The sequence below is a fragment of the Selaginella moellendorffii genome, unplaced genomic scaffold (genome assembly GCF_000143415.4).
Source record: "Selaginella moellendorffii unplaced genomic scaffold, v1.0 SELMOscaffold_126, whole genome shotgun sequence".
NCBI lineage: Eukaryota > Viridiplantae > Streptophyta > Lycopodiopsida > Selaginellales > Selaginellaceae > Selaginella > Selaginella moellendorffii.
Window position 1 is genome coordinate 259644 of NW_003314387.1, and position 18229 is coordinate 277872.

At 46.2% G+C, this 18229-nt stretch overlaps 3 protein-coding genes and 1 non-coding gene across 4 annotated transcripts; 1 reads left to right on the plus strand and 3 right to left on the minus strand.

Annotated features, from left to right (window-relative positions):
* Window positions 1–8065: 8065 nt before the first annotated feature.
* On the minus strand, window positions 8066–10249 carry LOC112342986 (putative pentatricopeptide repeat-containing protein At1g69350, mitochondrial). Its single transcript, XM_024665716.1, has one exon. The coding sequence runs from the start codon at window positions 10247–10249 to the stop codon at window positions 8066–8068; it is 2184 nt and encodes a 727-aa protein (XP_024521484.1).
* Window positions 10250–11622: 1373 nt separating this feature from the next.
* TRNAT-AGU lies at window positions 11623–11695 on the minus strand. The gene has a single exon. It is a non-coding gene; the product is annotated as a tRNA-Thr (tRNA).
* A 77-nt stretch (window positions 11696–11772) lies between these two features.
* LOC112342988 (nucleolar protein 14-like) lies at window positions 11773–15213 on the plus strand. Its single transcript, XM_024665720.1, has 13 exons — window positions 11773–11952; window positions 12014–12148; window positions 12204–12425; window positions 12487–12546; window positions 12602–12790; window positions 12838–12966; window positions 13026–13580; window positions 13636–13828; window positions 13893–14095; window positions 14148–14246; window positions 14298–14446; window positions 14498–14776; window positions 14838–15213. The coding sequence occupies exons 1-13, from the start codon at window positions 11788–11790 to the stop codon at window positions 15100–15102; spliced, it is 2643 nt and encodes an 880-aa protein (XP_024521488.1). The 5' UTR covers window positions 11773–11787; the 3' UTR covers window positions 15103–15213.
* Window positions 15214–16728: 1515 nt separating this feature from the next.
* Window positions 16729–17700, minus strand: LOC112342977. The gene is made up of 2 exons (XM_024665701.1): window positions 17261–17700; window positions 16729–17199 (listed from the first exon to the last, which is right to left on the minus strand). Exons 1-2 carry the CDS (start codon window positions 17672–17674, stop codon window positions 17068–17070), a joined length of 546 nt encoding a protein of 181 aa, XP_024521469.1. The 5' UTR covers window positions 17675–17700; the 3' UTR covers window positions 16729–17067.
* Between the last annotated feature and the right edge of the window lie 529 nt (window positions 17701–18229).

The window sequence follows — 18229 nt, forward strand, 5'->3', positions numbered from 1 at the left end:
GCATAAAGTTTCTCAAAACCCCAAATTGTTAGTAAACACTCCTTCTCTATCGTGGAATAGTTTACCTCTATTGGTTGTAATGTATGGCTTATATATGCAATAAGATGGTCCTGACCAAGCACACTTTGGTTCTCTTGCATCAACACACCTCCAAGACTAATATCAGAAGCATCCACACACAAAATAAAAGGTCAAGTGTATTCAAGATGTGCCAAAACTGGAGCAGTTGTCAATAGCTCTTTGAGATCCATGAATGCTTGCTCACAATCCGGAGACCAGATGAAAGATGACATTGATGACTTTAGCAATGCTCGCAATGATGCAATGTGATAAAAAAGATGATACACAAAACAACCAAGATTTTGCACCTTGCCTAAGAAGCGCTACACATCATTCACACACTTCGGAGTAGGGAACTTTCGAACATCCACAAATTTGTCAGGATCAATTTGCAAACCCTCACGAGAAATACAGTATCCAAGATAAGTTGTGTCCTTAGACCCAAACACGCACTTCGACTGCTTCAGCTTTAAAACAACATCCCGTAGCCAATCCAACACTTTATAAACATCACAAACGTGCTCCTCCCATGTCCCCTCCAAGTGCATCAAGATATCATCAATGAAATCAACAGTCACTTTTGGCATATTGCAAAGAACTTCATTCATCATCCATTGGAAAGTTGCTAGAGCATTGTTCAAACCAAATGGCATCATCAAGAATTCGTACAAACCAAATCGTGTATGAATAGTTGGTACAATTGCTTGATGCTATACGCTTGCAATTGAACAACCAAACTCAGTTGATGGCAGCATTCACGGCACGTGGTACAACTCCTCCTGCTCTTGGTTCTAATCCTCGTGTTCAGCCGGAGTTCTTTCATGGGAATCTTGGGGATGATGTGTACCATTGGTTCAATCACTTCACGGTGATTGCCACATATCATTTTTGGGATGATGCTCGACGTTTGCATGAGTTTCCCACGTGTCTCCAAGGGATAGCATTGCAGTGGTACAATGGTTTGAGTGCAGCCACTCGCGAAGATTGGAGTGTTCTCGTGGACATCTTCAAACGCACCTTCAGACATGCCGATGACTGTGATGATGCCTTTCAACAATTGCATTGTCTTCGCCTAGGGCCATCTGAGTTGGTAATGCAATTTAGAGTTCATTTCCAAAGTCTTTTGCTTTGTGCGGAGCCAAATGTGTCGGAGCGGATCAAGCTAGGAATGTTGTGCCTAGCACTTCATCAAGATATTGTCGGACTTGTGCATACACTTGCTCCCGCCACCCTTGACGATGTTCTTCACTTAGCACAACATTATGAGACATCACCTCTTCCACTTCTTGTTGCATGTTCTTTAGCTCCACTTCCTATGGGTGATGGTCTTGTTCCAATGGAGGTTGATGCTACTGATGCTTGAGTTCAAGGACAAGGGTGAGGACGTGGTCGTGGTTGTGATGTTCACTGTTGGGCTTGTGATGAAGTTGGTCATACTTATCAATGTTATCGGCGTTTTTCTAATTGGTAACTTCCATTTCCTAGGTGGAGACTTTGGCGTCATCAATGTCCCATTGGTGTTACTGTAGTGGAAGGTCTAGACAATGAGATACATCTGAGAAATGAAGAGTCGTGCAAGTAATGGAGAGATCTTGTGCGAATAAGTCAATGACCCCTCTATCTTTCTTTCGGGAGTATCATCAAGGGGTTCACTCGGCACCTCTAGTGTTTACTCTCCAAGCTCATTTTTATAACAGAGGTCTTCTATTATTCTCTCTATGTTAGTTGATACAGGTTCAAGTTTATCTTCTATTGCTTGACCTGTTGCCACACGTTGCCATCTACACTTGCGTTATGTGGCGAAACCAGTTTTCATTCTTTATGGCAATGGCCATACACATGCATGTGCATGGGATGAGGCAGACTTGGTTGTGTGTGTGGGTGATCTTGAGCTTGAGTTGTGGTCATTGCAGGTGGTGCCGAGTTAAGCTTTTGACCTCATTCTTGGTATGGATTGGTTGCAGTGCAATCATGCCAAGTGTGACTTTGAGGCTTTTCCCCTTTGTCTCATACTTCTTTATGTTTCATCCATTCCTCTCACTTCCGTACCTCTTTGTCCTTCTACTTCTAGCTTTGCTTCCATTACTTTTGTTCCCCCATTATTTCCTCCTATGGTTTCGTCTTGTTCTACTCTTTCCTTTTCCGATCCCTTCGACAATCTTTGTATTGCAGCGGTTGACCAGCTCATGAAGGAATATTTTGATCTCTTTGAATTTGACCTATCATCTAGGGCCAAGATTTCCACACGTCATCCAATTTCAACCGGGGATGCTCATCCAATCAAGGTTTCTGTTTGTCATCATTCACCCAAGGAGATCAAGATTTTACATACAAACGTTAAGGAGATGTTGGAGAAGGGTGTTATTCAGAAGTTGTGGAGTCCTTGGGGATATGAACCTCATCTTGTGACGAAGCCTGATGAGAGTATTCATTTCTGCATCGACTATCATCCGTTAAATGAAAAAACGATCCCAAATATGAACCCTCTTCCTCACACTACTAATCTCTTGGATCATTTGGGGTGAAGTTGTTAGTTCACCAAGTTAGATCTTGCTTCTGGGCACTGGCAAGTACCAATAGTCGAAGAAGATATTCCTAAGACTACTTTTCGTACGAGTTCTTGGTGATGCCGTTTGGTTTAAACAATACTCCAGCAACTTTTCAACAGATGATGAACGAGGTTCTTTGTGATATGCTGACTTCATTGATGATGTCTTAATCCACTCGGAGGGGATGTGGGAAAAGCACGTTCGTGATGTTTGTAAAGTGCTGGATCAGCTATGTGATGTTGGTTTAAAGCTGAAGTGGTTGAAGTGCATGTTTGGATCAAAATATACAACTTATCTTGGGTATTGTATTTCTCGTGAGGGTTTGCAAGTTGATCATGACAAACTTGTGGCTGTTCTAAAGTTCCCTACTCTGAAGTGTGTGAATGATGTGCAGTGCTTCTTGAGCAAGGTGCAGTATCTCAGTCGTTTTGTGGATCATCTTTTTTATCACACTGCACCATTGCGAGCGTTGCTGAAATCATCAATGTCATCTTTCATCTAGTCTCTGGATTGTGAGCGGGCGTTTGTAGATCTCAAAGAGCTATTGACAACTCCTCAGGTTTTGGCATATCCTGACTACACTCGATCTTTTATTTTGAGCATGGATGCTTCTAACATTGGTCTTGGAGGTGTGTTGATGCAAGAGAACCAGAGTGTGCTTGGTTAGGAATATCCTATTGTGTATATAAGATATACATTACAACTAACGGAGGTGAACTATCCCACGATAGAGAAGAAGTGTTTAGCAATAGTTTGGGGTTTTGAGAAACTTTATGCATATCTACATGGTTCTTGGATGTTACTTGAAGGTGATCATGTTGCCATTACTTCATTATTTAAATGAAAGAACTTGGTTGGTCGTACTGCTCAGTGGGCTTTGAAGCTTCAAATATATAATTTTGATGTTATTCATCATTCAAGGAGTTTTATGGCTAATGCTGATGCCCTTTCTCGAGCTCCTCTTCCTTTTCCACTCTCTTCTCATGTTTCTGATGAGCTTGTTGTTCTAGCATCTGTGGATTTTCTAGATGAGGATTCTGTACCATCAGTGGTTGCTATACTTAACGTTCAATGTCCACAAGTTGCAAAGCAAGATCTACCTTTTCTTGATGAGGTTCGTAAGGCTCAAAAAATTGAGCCGTGGATTCGAAGGCTTCAAAATGGGTTTGAGAATCCTACATCACTTATTGATGACTTGCCTTTCCGGCATTTACATTCTCAATATCGCCTTGAAAACGGCCTTCTTTATTTTGTGGGGACGGATCTTGATGATCATTTACGGCTGGTGGTGCCTTCTGTGTTTATTCTGTGGTTTCTCCATGTCTACTATGATTCTCCTATTCTAGGTGGGCATATGGGACATCGTCATGTAACCGAGAAGCTGCATAGGTCTTTCTATTGGCCAGAGATGTGACGTGATATTATCTTGTATGTGCATAACTGCATTTGGTGCCAAGCTTGTAATACTCCCCCTCGTGTTGTAGAAGGACGGTTGGAGTCGATTGCAATTTCCCATCTCTTTGAGTTGGTGGCATTTGATCTTATGGGACATTCTCCACAATTGACTACTGGCAATGAATATGTTATTATTACTTCTGATTATTTGACTCATTAGGTGGAAGTTGGTGCTTTTGCTAACGCCTCAACAATTGCTGTTGGATACTTCCTCCTCAATTGAGTGGTGTTTCAGCATTCTTGTTCGGAATGGATTCTTTTGGATAATAGTCCTACATTTATGATTGAGGCATTTCATGTTTTGACGTCTCGGTTGGGGATACGTCGCACTTTCACGAGTGCTTATCATCCACAATCAAATGGTCTGGTGGAACGGCTTGTTCGAACATTCAAATAAATGATTGCAAAGTATGTGAACTTTCAGCATTTGGATTAGGATGGTTATTTGCCGTCTCTTCGGTATGCATATGTCACAAAGGTGTATAGTTCTATTGGTGTTTCACCATATAAACTCCTATATAATCATGATCCAATATTACCAACCAAGTTGGGTTTACCTTCGCAATTGCCATGAGTTACTGATGCTAGGTCATGATATCAGTATTTGACGAGCATTCTTCCACTTGTCTAAGCAGAGTCTACTGAACACTTAAGCCGCATACAAGTGGGACAACAACGGCACTATAACTCCCATCATCGTCCACCTGCGAAATGCAAAGTGGATGATTTTGTGTTAGTCCATTTTCCCCATCTTACAGTATATGGTTTATTTAAAGGGCTTCTTGAGTAGTGGAAAGAACCATATCAGGTGTTGCGGCAAGTTGAACCACAAGTTTATGAGGTTTGGCATGACATCTAGTAGGCCGATCCTCCAGAGATTGTGCATATGCAACAGTTGAAACGCTTCATACAAAGGGATTAGGAGCAGTTAATACCACCTATAGATCTGCCGATGCTTCCTCTTGACGTTTTTCCAAATCCTAGTATATTTATAAGAGAATTTTGATGGTCTTCCATTATTCCGAGAGGAGGGGATGATGTGAGGGCCAAGTGTACGGCTACAATGCTGTATACTAATATTAACATAGTGGGATTTTGGTAGCCATCGAATTGGTTTCAATTCGGACCACTTGCTCTTGTATATAAGCTAGGGTTTTTGGGTTAATTGATATGCACATTTTTTGTATTCCCTTTCTATATTCCAAGCACTCATAATGCCAAGTTTGTTTATTTATATATATTTTATTTTAATGTATAATTATTTTTAACTTTGTTACAACCACTAATAGCAAATAAGCTATAATTGTTCTGAAAACCCTATATACTTTTTTATCCAAGTCAATAATAAATCTTAAATAATTTTATATATTCTTTATAAAATAATATAAATTATAGTTCATGATGGTATTCATTTAAGTTTTTCTTGAATGTAAATGCATGAAAAAAGAAAGACTTATCTTTTAATTAAAGGTTTTATATATTTAATTTAAAAATATTATTAGATAAAAGAATAATCATATACTTAAGACTTACTAATACCTGCATTACAGCGAGATAGAGTGATGGAGGTAGCAGCTTGTCAACAAAGAAACCCTACAAAAAAACCTTGCCCAAGTAGTAAAGAATATGTTTTTAATTTAATTTGTACATATTAAATTATGTTTTTTTAAAGTGACATAATTTTACATTTCCCTATATTATAACTCTCTCCTCTAAATTTGAAAGTGCAAAATATATAAATTTTAAATTTAATTAATTCTGTAAAACTTCAGATTTTTCTTCTTGTAAGAACAATAGATTTAAAAATGATAAAAAGGTATGCATCAAAGTTAGCCATCCTAGGTTCATGAGGAACTATGGCTAGGTTTAAAAATGCTCTGAAAAGTCTTCCAGCTATATCTTGCAGGTGCTTCATACAGAGAATGCCTGAATAGGACATGATTAATGCAAACATGAAAAACAATTACCTCAATCCATGCGCCATTCTTGGATACACAACATTCATCTTTGTTCATAGCCCCAAGCTTCCCATAGGGTGGTTTCTCTTGATAACAGTCTTTGGTCGGTGCTGGAGATGAAGGCTGTCGCCATCTAGAGTGAGCTAAATTCCAAACTCCGCTTGTAGCTGCAAAAATAATGTAAGCCAAATGTACCAAGATGAAAAAAACACAGAACAAACCTCTGCTCCAAAAACACGGTATGCATGTAATTGTATACCGTGCTTTACTACAAGAGCCGCAAATATCCACCTCCTGACTCCTTGCGTTGAGTGCCACGCAAAGAACTGAAAGTTCGTGCTCAAAAGCAGCGACGGGTTTTAGCATGTCCGAGCCTGGCTGATGGAACTAAAGCCGGTATGTATTCTCGACTGCTTGGCCAAATCGTTGGCTACGGAATCATTTTGAGCAGGCTCCGGTTTAGTCCACGTATCCTTTGCTTGAGCCATAGTAGATAGATACTGCTTGTTCGTTGATGGAACCGGACTTGTGGTCTAGAGCATTGTTGTTTTTCTTGTTCGGTCGAAGTGTGACTGTTCGTCACGCATGCTGGAATTTCTAGATCAAGTAGCTCGATGGAACCAGCGCCTGTGAAATGTATTGACTTCAGGTATAAAGCATTGTTGGGGGCCGAAGTATACTATCCGTCACGCACGCTGGATCAAGTGATTCGACATGTCCGAGATCCTGGAACTTTTCTTCAGCTTCAGCATGTCCGAGATAATGTACCGCTTGCTGTCCAAATCAGCACAACGGTCGTCCAAAGCATTGGCTGTTGTGATTGTCGAATCCTTTTGACAGCCTCCAGTTGCTTTACTAAGAGCTGGCTGGGCTGCATTGTGACTTGTTCAAGCTCATTCGAGCTAGTGAGCTTGTTGACGATGACTGTGGTCTCGATTATGTTTCCGCCCGCACATTGTGTGTCCTCATCGATATTCTTTGTTTGCTGAGGTTTTTCCGCGTTGTCAACTTGGTTGCTCGGCTCCTCAGCAATGGGCACCTCTCCAGCTTGAGGCTCAACTGCGGTGGTAAGCCGCTTGTCAAGGTCAGTAAGAGCTTCCTGTTGGTTGTCAAAGATATTTGCTGTCATGGCTTGCTCAATGGGGTGGTCTTTGGCTACGGAGGCCTCCAATGCCGTGTTACCCATCCCGAAGTCTATAGGACTTTGCGCCACATCTCTCTTGGGGAGACCTTGTCTCCGTTTTCTTTTTGAACGTTTTTTCATGAGAGACAGCATTTGGAAGTAGCAGAGATATCATGCTGGCAATCAAGTCCGAGTTGTTTTGATTTTCTTCTGAGCTGGATCCCGACTGGTGTAGATTGGCACTCGTAAAGAAAAGAATTAGATTCTTGCCGCAATTCATGAGGAAGCTATTTGTACTTATGCTCTAGATTTGGTGAATTATGCTTTTTTCGTCCAAGCAAACCTCTACAAAGTCATGAAGCCTCTGACTGGTTCTTCTTCTCTCAGGTGAAGTACCTCCAGAGTATTGGACACAATCTTAAGCTCTAGCTTGGTCCCGTTCTTCTTCTCTCAGGTGAAGTACCTCCAGAGTATTGGACACAATCTTAAGCTCTAGCTTGGTCCCGAATCGTAGACATAAACATTTTGTGGACTTACTAAGTCCATAAAAATTTGTCAAAAGAAGAAAAATATAATTAAAAACTTATCAGTACCTTGACACTTTTGTGACTTCTTGTCTGTTTTAAGTTCGCACCCTTGTCTCCTGGCTGCGGAGATAACACTCGCTTCCTATTTCCTTCCAGTGAACTTTGCACATTGACTTCTGTCTCATCTTTTTTCGATGAAGCAGAAACAAGTCGCCTAGGAGAAACTGTACCATAGGATCAACAAAGCCAAACATCGGCACAGATATGAACTCCAAGTGAACGCGTTCCTGGATGCTGAAATTTCACCATCGCTTCCCAAGTGGTATCTGGTGATCAGCATCCAGGAACGCAGCCTAGACTCTAACCCCGACTACAAAACTTCCCGCCAAAATATCAAATCCCAGCCGAATATACATTGGCGAGGAGCACGTAAGACGCAGCGTCGCCAGGATCCAACCCCGCAGCGGCACGGTCCGCGCGGCTTACCTCCTCGTGGAGCACGCAAGCGGCCACCAGCGTCACCCACAGCGCGGGGTCGGGCTCCAGCGGCATACCGCGGACCACCGCCTCGGCCTCGCCCAGCCTCCCACACCGCCCGAGCAGCTCCACTACAAACCGATAGTGCTCGCTCTCCACCGCCACGCCGTGCTCCCGGCTCAGCCACCCCACGTAGAACATCCCCCGCTCGAGCAGCCCGGCATGGGAGCACGACGCCAGCACCCCGGACAGCGTCACTCCATTTGGGGAGATCCCCTCCAGCTCCATCCGGTGGATCAGCGCGAGCGCCTCGGAGCCATCTCCGTGCTGCGCGTACGCTGCCACCATCGCGTTCCAGGAGACTAGATCTTTCTCGCGGTTCTTCTCGAAGAGCGCCATGGCCGCGTCCAAGCTCCCACACTTGGCGTGCATGCTTGCGAGCGTGGACTCCACCACAGGAGTGGCGATCCCGAGCTCGAGAGCTCGGGCGTGGATGGCAGCTCCTTCGTCTAGATCCGCGAGAGCCGACGCTGCCGCGAGGGCGCTCACAATGGTGGCCTCGTCCGGGCAACACTCCATGGCGCGGTACGTGGCGATGGCGTCTTTGTAGCGGCCGTGGCGGGCGTAGGCCGAGATCATCGAGTTCCAGGAGACTGTGTCCTTGTCCGGGATGCGATCAAACACGAGCTTGGCATCGCCCAAGCTGCCACACTTGGAGTACATGGTGAGCAGCGCGTTTGCGGCGAAGACGTCGAGCTTGAGCGATCTTTCGGCCGCCATTCTCTCGTGGATCACCTTCCCGGTGTCCAGATCTCCAAGCCCAGCTGCAGCAGCTAGAGCGCTTGCAAAGGTGAAGAGATCGGGGCTGCTGGAGCCGTCGTGTTCCATCTCCCGGTAGATTCCCAGAGCCTCGCGCAAATGACCCATCTGGGCATAAGCCGAGATCATCGCGTTCCAGGCCTCCACGTCCCTGATCTTGGCCTCCCGCAGCAATTTCCTGGCCTCGCAGATCGCGCCACACCGCGCGAGCATCGCCACTGCCGCGCTTTGCACGAATCGATCGGGATAGAGCCCTCGATCCTGGGCATCCCTGAAAAGGCGCCGGCCATGGCCAAGATCACCTCGATCACGGCAAGCAGCAAGAAGGGTGGCATACGTGACCCCATTGGGCTCACAAGTGGATCGATCCAGCATTCTCTGGTAGCATTCCATAGCCCGATCTAGATCTCTCGCCTCGGCAAATGCCGCGATCATGGCATTCCACGCGACTGTGTCGCGATCCTCCATTCCCTCAAACACAGCCGCAGCATCGCCCAAGCTCCCACACCGCGAATACATGCCCACCAGCGCCGTGTCCACGATCAAGCGCGAAGCGAGGCGCGCCGTGGCAATCCCGGCGTGGAGGCGCCGCCCGAGGTCTAGATCGCAGCACACCGCCAGCAAGCTCGCGAAAGTGAATCCATCCGGCTCCACATCCATGGCCTTGAACAGCTCCTGGGCCTCTGCCGCTAGACCTCTCTGCGCACACGCCGCGATCATCGTGTTCCACGCCACCAGGCTCTTCCTCTCCATGCCCAAGAACAGCGCTCTAGCGCTGGTGATGGAGCTGCTACATCGCGAGTACATGCCCAGCAGCGAGATCGCCACCGATGGATGGGACTCCACCCCGATCGATGCCGCTAAGCAGTGGATCCTCCTCCCAGATCCCAGATCGAGGCAGGCGGCGAGGATGGCGGAGATTGTAGCGGCGCTGGGCGTCACCGCCGCCTCGAGGAGCATGATCCGGAAGATCCCAAATGCCCGGGTGTGATGCCCGGTGTGGGCATATGCAGAGATCATTGCGTTCCACGCGATTACATCCCTCTCGCCCATCGCCTGGAAGATCTCCTCCGCTTGGACTACGCAGCCGCAGCTAGCATACATCCTGAGCAGAGCGGTTTCCAGCACCACCATATTCCCTCCAAGATCGCTCCGCCGCTGCTGGATCCGCGAGTGGATGCGCTCGCCGCGGCCCAGATCGCGCAGCGCCGAGCAGGCGCCGAGGGCCGTGGAGAGAACGAAGGCATTGGGCGGCGGCGCAGCGCTGGGATTCGCCTCCATTTGGTCGAAGAGATCCAGAGCTTGGCGGTGGTGGCCATGGCGGGTGTAGGCAGCGATGATGATGCTCCAGGAGAAGACGTTCTTGGCGGGGATGGCATCGAAGGCGGCGCGCGCGTCGGCGAGGCTGCCGCATCTGGCGTAGGCGTGGACGATGTGGTTGCGGAGGAGGAGGCTGCGCGAGTGGAGGGGATGGCGAGCGATGTGGGAGTGGAGGAGCTTGGCCTCGGGCAAGAGCCTGGGATCCGCGCATCTCTGGAGGAGCGATGCGTAGCCGGCTTGGCAATCCACTCTAGCGAGCTCCGCCAAAATGCCCCCACGCATTCACGCATCTTTGTGTTTGTCCAAAACTAGTTCTAGTCAAAGATTCGATTTAAATTTGATCATTGTCAAGAATGATGCCAACCATGGGCTTTGAAGAGAAGCTCAGGGGGTTAGATTTATGAGATCCTGCTCAATATAAGAATCTGAGGCTTCCTCAGGTGCTTGTTTTATACATCATTTCCTCTTACTGAGCAAGATTTTGCTGGAAGTGAGCTCCTTTTGCACTGAAAACGAAGATCAACTTTCAGCTAAGAGAGAAAAGCCATACCTGCGCCGTTTTCCAGGTAAACAACGCCTCCAAGAGTTCCATACTGGTGTACATACCCGCAACTATAACAAAGCAAAACCATGGGCGTGCTTGGACCACCCACAGATTTCGGTGTCTCTGCCCAGGAACACTGGAAGAGGAACAACTTAACTCCGGCTTCAAGATCTTCCAGCGTTTTCAGAAGGAGGTCTCTGTGTAAGCGTCGTCGTTGAGAAACTGGACGAAAAGAAGTGGTCCGGAACGGTAGCAGCGTTTTCTCTGGGAGGCGATCAGGCAGCTCCAGAAAATAGATCTGGAAGGAGTCGAGGCGATCGAGGTGACTTTTGTTAGCATCTTGGATGCTGACTGATGTTTCTTTTTCTTCTTTTGCTGCAGCAGGGTCGAAGCTCATAATCACAATCACCGATCGCGTTCTAAAAATGGTTTCCATAATGATCCGATGGTGGCGACTGCGCTTGTCAACTTGTTTAGCAAGATGGGAAGGCTAGACAGCGCCAAAAGGAGTTTTTGATTTGTCTCACGCGAAGAGGGACGTTGTGTCCTGGAACTCGATGCTGTCTACGTGCTCCCAGAACGAGCAGGGAATTCAAGGCACTTGGGAGCTGTTTCAGCAGATGGATTTAGAAGGTTTCCAGCCGGATTGAGTAACTTTCGTCACGCTCCTCGACTGTTGCTTCCCACTGCGGCGAACTGGTGCCAGCAAAGGTAGAGAAGTGTTTGAGCTGCGAAGATATGGAAGGGGTGAAGCCAAACGCTATACCTTCGCTGGCTAAGCTCGGCAAGCTGCTTTCACCGAGAGTTGAACTCGGACCTCCCGCTTACTAAACGGGTGCTCTGACCAACTGAGCTATGAAAGCTTAACATTTATAACCATGGCTTAAAGGTCTTTAATATGTACCTCGATAAAAATTAATAGATGCTAGAACCCTAAACGTTTAGGGTTTAAGCGATGGCCAAGAAGAAGCGCCCGGCCAAGGCTGCGCCTCGTCCGGCTGCTGCTGCTCCCAGTCTCTTCGAGACGCTGTGGTCGCGGCGGAAATTTGACATTCTCGGCAAGAAGCAGAAGGGCGAGGGGCGCAGGATTGGCGAGTTGCGATCCCGCGGCATTGAGAAGGTATTCGTATGCAATGCCCGCATTTTCGATTTGGAGCCGATTGTGGGGAACTGTTTTGCAGCGGAAGAAGACGATATTGCGGGAGTATAAGCTTCGGCACAAGAGCAATGCTTTCGTTGATCGTCGGTTTGGAGAGAATGACGAAGAGATGAGCGAGGATGAGAAGGCGATTATGCGGTTTCAACGTGAAAGACTGGTGCATTTTTTTTTTATTGCTAGAAACTAAGTCTCTTGGTTGGTCTTTCGTGTAGGCTCAACTCCAGAGGAAGAGTAAGTTTGCACTGCCCGACGCTGAGGAAGAAGAAGAAGAAGAGGGAGATCTTCTTACTCACAAGGGAGCAGCTTTATCGACCTTGGATGACTTTAATGAAGATGTTTCGTTAGACGATGAAGAAGAGCTTCCTCAGGTTGCCGGAGCACAAAAAGAGCTCAATTTCGGAGGTGGTTTCACGGACGCTGATCCCGCGAGAAAGGTTAGATAGTTTCTATATTTCTTTCAAGGTGATTTCACTCTTAAGATGCGATTGGTATCAGGAGAAACGATCAAAGAAAGAAATTATGGAAGAAGTTATTGCCAAAAGCAAGCACTTCAAGGTATGCTCATTTGGTCGGTCCATACACCGGCGTACTCAACTTTGCTTATTTGCAGGCCGTGAAAGCCAAAGAAAAAGAAGACGACCTTGATCTCAGAGAAAAGCTGGACAGCGATTTTAAAGTTTTGGCCGAAACGCCAGCTCTGCTCTCTTTGATGCGTCCCAAAAAGATTAATACTTTGAAGGCTCTCTTGGCGAAAGGCTCGATTAAGAATGATAAAGCTTCTGACGCAGATACCGAGAAGGTACTTCACACACTGTCCTGCAATACTTGGCTTATATATTTGTGCAGGAGAAACCAGATGACTACGACAAGCTGATGAAGGAGATGGCTTTTGAAATACGCGCACAGGCTTCGGAGAGGCTAAAGACATCCGAAGAGATTGCAAAGGAGGAAAAAGAACGTCTAGAGGAGCTCGAGGCACGTAATGAATCTTCCAAGTTCTGTAGACTTTCTGACAAAACTTTTGCGTGCTTTAGAAAAAACGGATACAAAGAATGACCGGAGCGCAGGAATCAGACTCTGAGGCCGACGAAGACGACGGAGGTTCGAAGCGGAAGAAGAAGAGAAAGCGTGCTGAGATATCTGGTGATGATCTCGGTGAAAACTTTGTTCTGGAAGAGGAGTATCAAGAAAAGGGATGGGTGGACGAAGTCATGGCCAGGACTGAGGCTGAGAATCCAGATGCTAGCGATACTGACAATGAGGAAAATGGCGACGACGATGATGAAGAAGAAACTAACTTCGATGAAGCTGTACAAGGTGAAGACAGCGGAACATCAGGCAGTGAGGAGTCCACGAGGGAGGAGCTAATCGAGGAGGCGAAATCTACGTTACGTAAGGAAGACGAGAGTGACGACAAAGATATAGAAGAGTCCCGTGAGCTTCCGTTCGTGATCAACGCACCTCAGACTCTCGAACAGCTCCTGGGGCTGGTTAAACACAGGTCAACTGAGGAGCTAGGGGTGGCAATTCAACGGATCAGAGCTTGTAATGCCATCAGTCTAGCGGCCGAAAACAGGAAAAAGATGCAGGTACTTGTTTATCTTGGTTTTTCTGTTTCTCCCTGACTAATCTTTTCTGCTCCAGGTGTTCTACAATGTTTTGGTGTTGTACATTTCGGATTTGGCGGGAGTGAAACCGTTACCTCTGGATAGAATCAACATGCTAACGAAGCCGTTGATCGAAATGAGTTTAGAGACGCCTTATTACGCAGCTGCGTGTGCACGTGAAAGGCTGATACGCATGCAACAAGTTTTGTCGGACAAGCTACGAAGCAAAGGTATGCTGCTCTTGCGCGTTTCAATGTCGATTTTTGTTTTAACTTCGACCTTAATCCAGTGTAGATGGAGATGAAAGCAGCTGCTGGCCGTCAGTGAGAACTCTTCTCTTGATGAGGCTTTGGTCTCTTATATTTCCTGGATCGGACTTTCGGCATGTAGTCATGACACCATTGGTACTTTTGTTGGGAGAGTATTTGATGCGTTGTCCAGTTACTTCAGGCCGAGATGTTGGAGTTGGAGCCTTTCTATGCTCATTGGCACTTTCAGTGAGCACCGATTTTTTCTTCTTTTGTTTTTAAACCTGCTTTTGTTTGATAGATCATGAAACATGCTCGGAGATTTTTCCCAGAGGCTTTGAGCTTTTTGTTGGTGCTGCTGTCGACGGGCCTGCCAGATAGTACCGCGGCCAGAAAAACGGTAAATTTGTACGACCATTTTCTTTTTCTGAAGTAAGCTGGTGGTTTCCAGGGTCCACAATTTTTGAGAGAGCTTGTTGGAAGTCGGCCTTGGTTACTTCTCAAGGACGACAATTCTGATAAAAGCTTTTGCGACCCGGACTTCCCAGAGTTAATGGCGGCAGATGCCGATTTGGATATCTTTGACACGGACTCCTTCAGGTTTGGTTATACCGCTGAGGTCGTTTAATAAGTCGGTTCTGGTAAATTCAGGTGTGGCATCCTGAATGCTTCCATCCAAACATTGAAAGGATTCGTAACGATTTACAACGACTTGCCGTCTACTCCCGAGATCCTCAAGCAGTTCGTTCCTGTACTGCTGGAGCTGTCCTCCTCAAAGCTCCTCCCAAAGAGTTTAAAGGCAACCATAATCGACACGCTCGAGCTCATCCATAAGACAGTAGAGGAGCTAGAAAAGTTTCGGCAGCCTTTGCAATTGCGGCTGAAGAAACCGACTCCCATCAAGCAGTTCAACCCGAAGTTTGAGGAAGAGTACGTAGTCGCCGCTTTACGATTGTTCTTCTAACGTGGTGGTATTCTTCTTCTTTCTCAGTTTTGCCAAGGGAAGAGACTACGATATTGATCGAGACAGGGCGGAGAGGAAGAAGCTGCGGCGCCAAATCCAACGCGAAGCCAAAGGCGCGGCTCGCGAGCTGAGGAAAGACAACCAGTTCCTGGCTGCGGAGAAACTGAAAGAACGAGCCGAGGCCGAGCAGGAGCGTGAAGACAAGTACAAGAAAGCCATGGCATTCTTGGAAGAACAAGAGGCGGCCGCCAAGTCCGGTCAGCTGGGTCGAAAGAAGAAAAGGCGCCGTTAAGACAATGTTTATTTCTACAGCTAAAATAAGTTTCTCCGGATTAGTTGAACTAGTTTCGATCTATGCCTCATCACCTTCAACTTCCATGTATAGAATTCTTCTTCTTGTTCAGTGCCTCTTCTTGTTCTGCTTGGAGCTGGCGCTGTCGTCGTTGCTTGATCATCGTTGGCCTCGTGAGGTGGTGGAAGGTCTTCCACTTCTTGCCATGGAAAATGCACCTCCTCTGACGCTGCATCCTTCATTTCTTCGGGAGAAAAAGGCCCGCAAGCTGCACGTTCCAGCTCCTCCGCGGAATCCCATGGAAAGCCATCCACGTATGGAATCATCTCGTCCTCCCGAACTGTTTCGAACGCTACCATCGCTGGCAAGGTTGCCGAGCGTGATGCATCGGGATCATCACGGCTAGCCAGCGCTGGCCCGGAGCTTCTGGCGATGGGACTCGCTATCCGCATCGCTGCACCCCTGAAGCTCGTCGTTGCAGCCAGTGCTTGGCAGCTCGTACAGGTACAGGACGCTCTTGAATCATCAGTGAAACTGGATGCCGTGATCAGTGCTCGAGCTGGACGCTGCCGTGCCTTGGACCTTGGAGTTCGGCCTCGTGAAACAGATCCTCACCCGGCCATTCTTTTGGTTTCTTCTTCTCTTGCGAGAGCTCTTTTTATACCATTCATGCCATGCGTTAGTTTGTGCATTTTGGAAGTCCAAATCGAAACGTTGTCAAAGCTCATAATTTTGTGGCAAAGCAACACCTCTTTCTGTGTTGAAACTCTAGGCATCGCTGCCGTCTTTTCTGGGACTGAAATATGATAGAGAATCCATTCGTGGAGTGTTGGAATCCCCATCGCCACCACCTCTCTCCAAACATGCCATGCAAAACTCCAGCGAGCCAGTACACGCTATCCATGTCTCTTAGTCCAATTAGCTTGCCCAGCCAGCAGAATTTTACCAAGATTTAAATAAAAGATTTTTTTAAAGTAATTAGCCTAAATTAAGGTTCAAGTTACACAGGCCGAGGGCCCAAAACATTGGTAAAAATGCTAAGTCGATGCACTCTAGAGGGGTTGTCCACTGCAATCTCAAGCTCAAAAACATCTTTGAGAGGCTCAATGCCACTGCAATGGATGAAGTGGTGATCGGAGACTTTGACATGGCCACAAACAAGTAGTGGGACATGCAGCAGTATTGTCAACTGTGGAACATTGAAGTACATGGTGCATGAGGTGGTGGCAGTGAAGAGAGATGGAGCTTGAGGATCATGAGCAAGTTACATGTTGGTTGTGGACGTGTGGGGACTGTGGGTTATTGTGTATGAGTTGGTAAAAAACTATAAACTGAGGGTAAAGATGGATATCTTGGGAGCCAATGCATTTCCAAACGATTTTGCATGTGCAAAGTGGAAGATTTCATTAAGAAAATACTTTTATGGAGCCATGACTTTGGATGGCATGCTTGGAAATCCCTAGATCGTCAAGTATTATGGCAGTGGAAAGATCCAAATGAAGATGGCGCACAGAAGACATTATGGTGTGAAGAGTAGACTTTCTGTCATCAGCAAGGGCTTGATCATGAAAAATATTTTAATAGAATAGCTGTGAGAGCCAGTAGTCTAGTAAGTATATTATTTTCTTTTAAAATGGTTTAAGTTAACTTATATTTTATTTAGTGGGGACACATAGATGTATGTGAATATGCACCTTCTTATGAATTTCAGGAGCTTGTTTTTGGAACATTAAATACGAAAAAATTCACGCCTGGAAGGACACAAACATAAAATTCCAAGAAAAAACGACAACAAAGGATCGTTTCTATTCTAAACAACAGAAACTTGGATTAGACTCACTCAACCTCTTTTTTGACTCCCCAAAAAAATCTCTTAAAAATATCAAAGATAGAAAACAGCCCTTCTCAGTCTTGCAAGAAACAAATGCAAAGAAGAAAAGTTAACAGGAGACTCGATGAAAAAACTTAATACTGCCGTCCGCCTCTGGCTTGAATCTCCTCGAGCGAGAGATCGGACAAGAGCCTCGGCCTGCCTGGTGTCTCATTGATCACCTTGCCAACCGTGTCCACTGCTGGATGCCCCAGAAAGTCTAGAGTCTGCAAGAACAGCTTCAAACGTAAATGGCAAAGACGAAGAAGATCAAAGGCTACTACAGACGTGATGAATGCCCAAGAGAATAGTGAAAGGGATCTTCCTGGCCAACAGGTACTCCTCGTCCGCTCGAGCCAAATCCTGGGGCGAGAGGCCGTGCACGCGACGGCGCGCGTGGAAATCCATGAGCGCCAAGGACTCCGGGAAGCTGTCCGCGGCCACATTCTTGATGCGGTAGAGCGAGTCGGAGAAGCGAACCACTGTCAAAGGCCAGCCGTCCTCGTCCTCCAGGAGTGGAGTGTCGCTCACCTCCTTGCCGGCCATCTCCTTGCAATCCTCCACGGCGTCCCGGCTCAGCTCAAATTCGGCAGTGCCCCCTGGGACATCGGGTTCTTCCAGCCTCAAACACACGGTCGCACCGGTGCCAATTCTCTCAAACGTCGCCCAGGCATCTATGGCGCTCCCCACGCTGACATACATCGCAGGGCTCACAACCTAAACGGATATATCTTGACGGCCTGGATAGTGTCTCAGGGATATTCATACACTCGTGTGGCCTATGAATATCGGTGGTGCCAAGCATCTTATCTTGTCATAGTTGGTTTCAAGGGAATGCTTGCCAATCTTCCAAATGCTACTCTATGTTTTGCTTACTCTTGATGAATATAAAAACCTGCACACATTTTTAATTAATGAGAAAAAAATTCTTAATTTTTATTATTTTTACAGAATCATATTAATTTATACAAGTTGTGTTATGAGGTTTAAGTGTGCGGCTATAATGCCACATACTATTATTAATATAGTGGGATTTGGTAGTCTCACTCTTGTATATAAGTTAAGGTTTTTGGTGCATATTTTTATCTTCTATTTTTATATTCTATGTAAGGTGACAAACAATTTTGATTGTGCTTAGGAGTGTTTGGATTTATGCTCTTGGTTTAAATCTAACTTTTATATTGTCTAAATTTCTCTTTTCTTTTAGTTTTTCAATTATTTTTCTTTTGTTTTTGTTCTTTTCATTCATCTTCATGG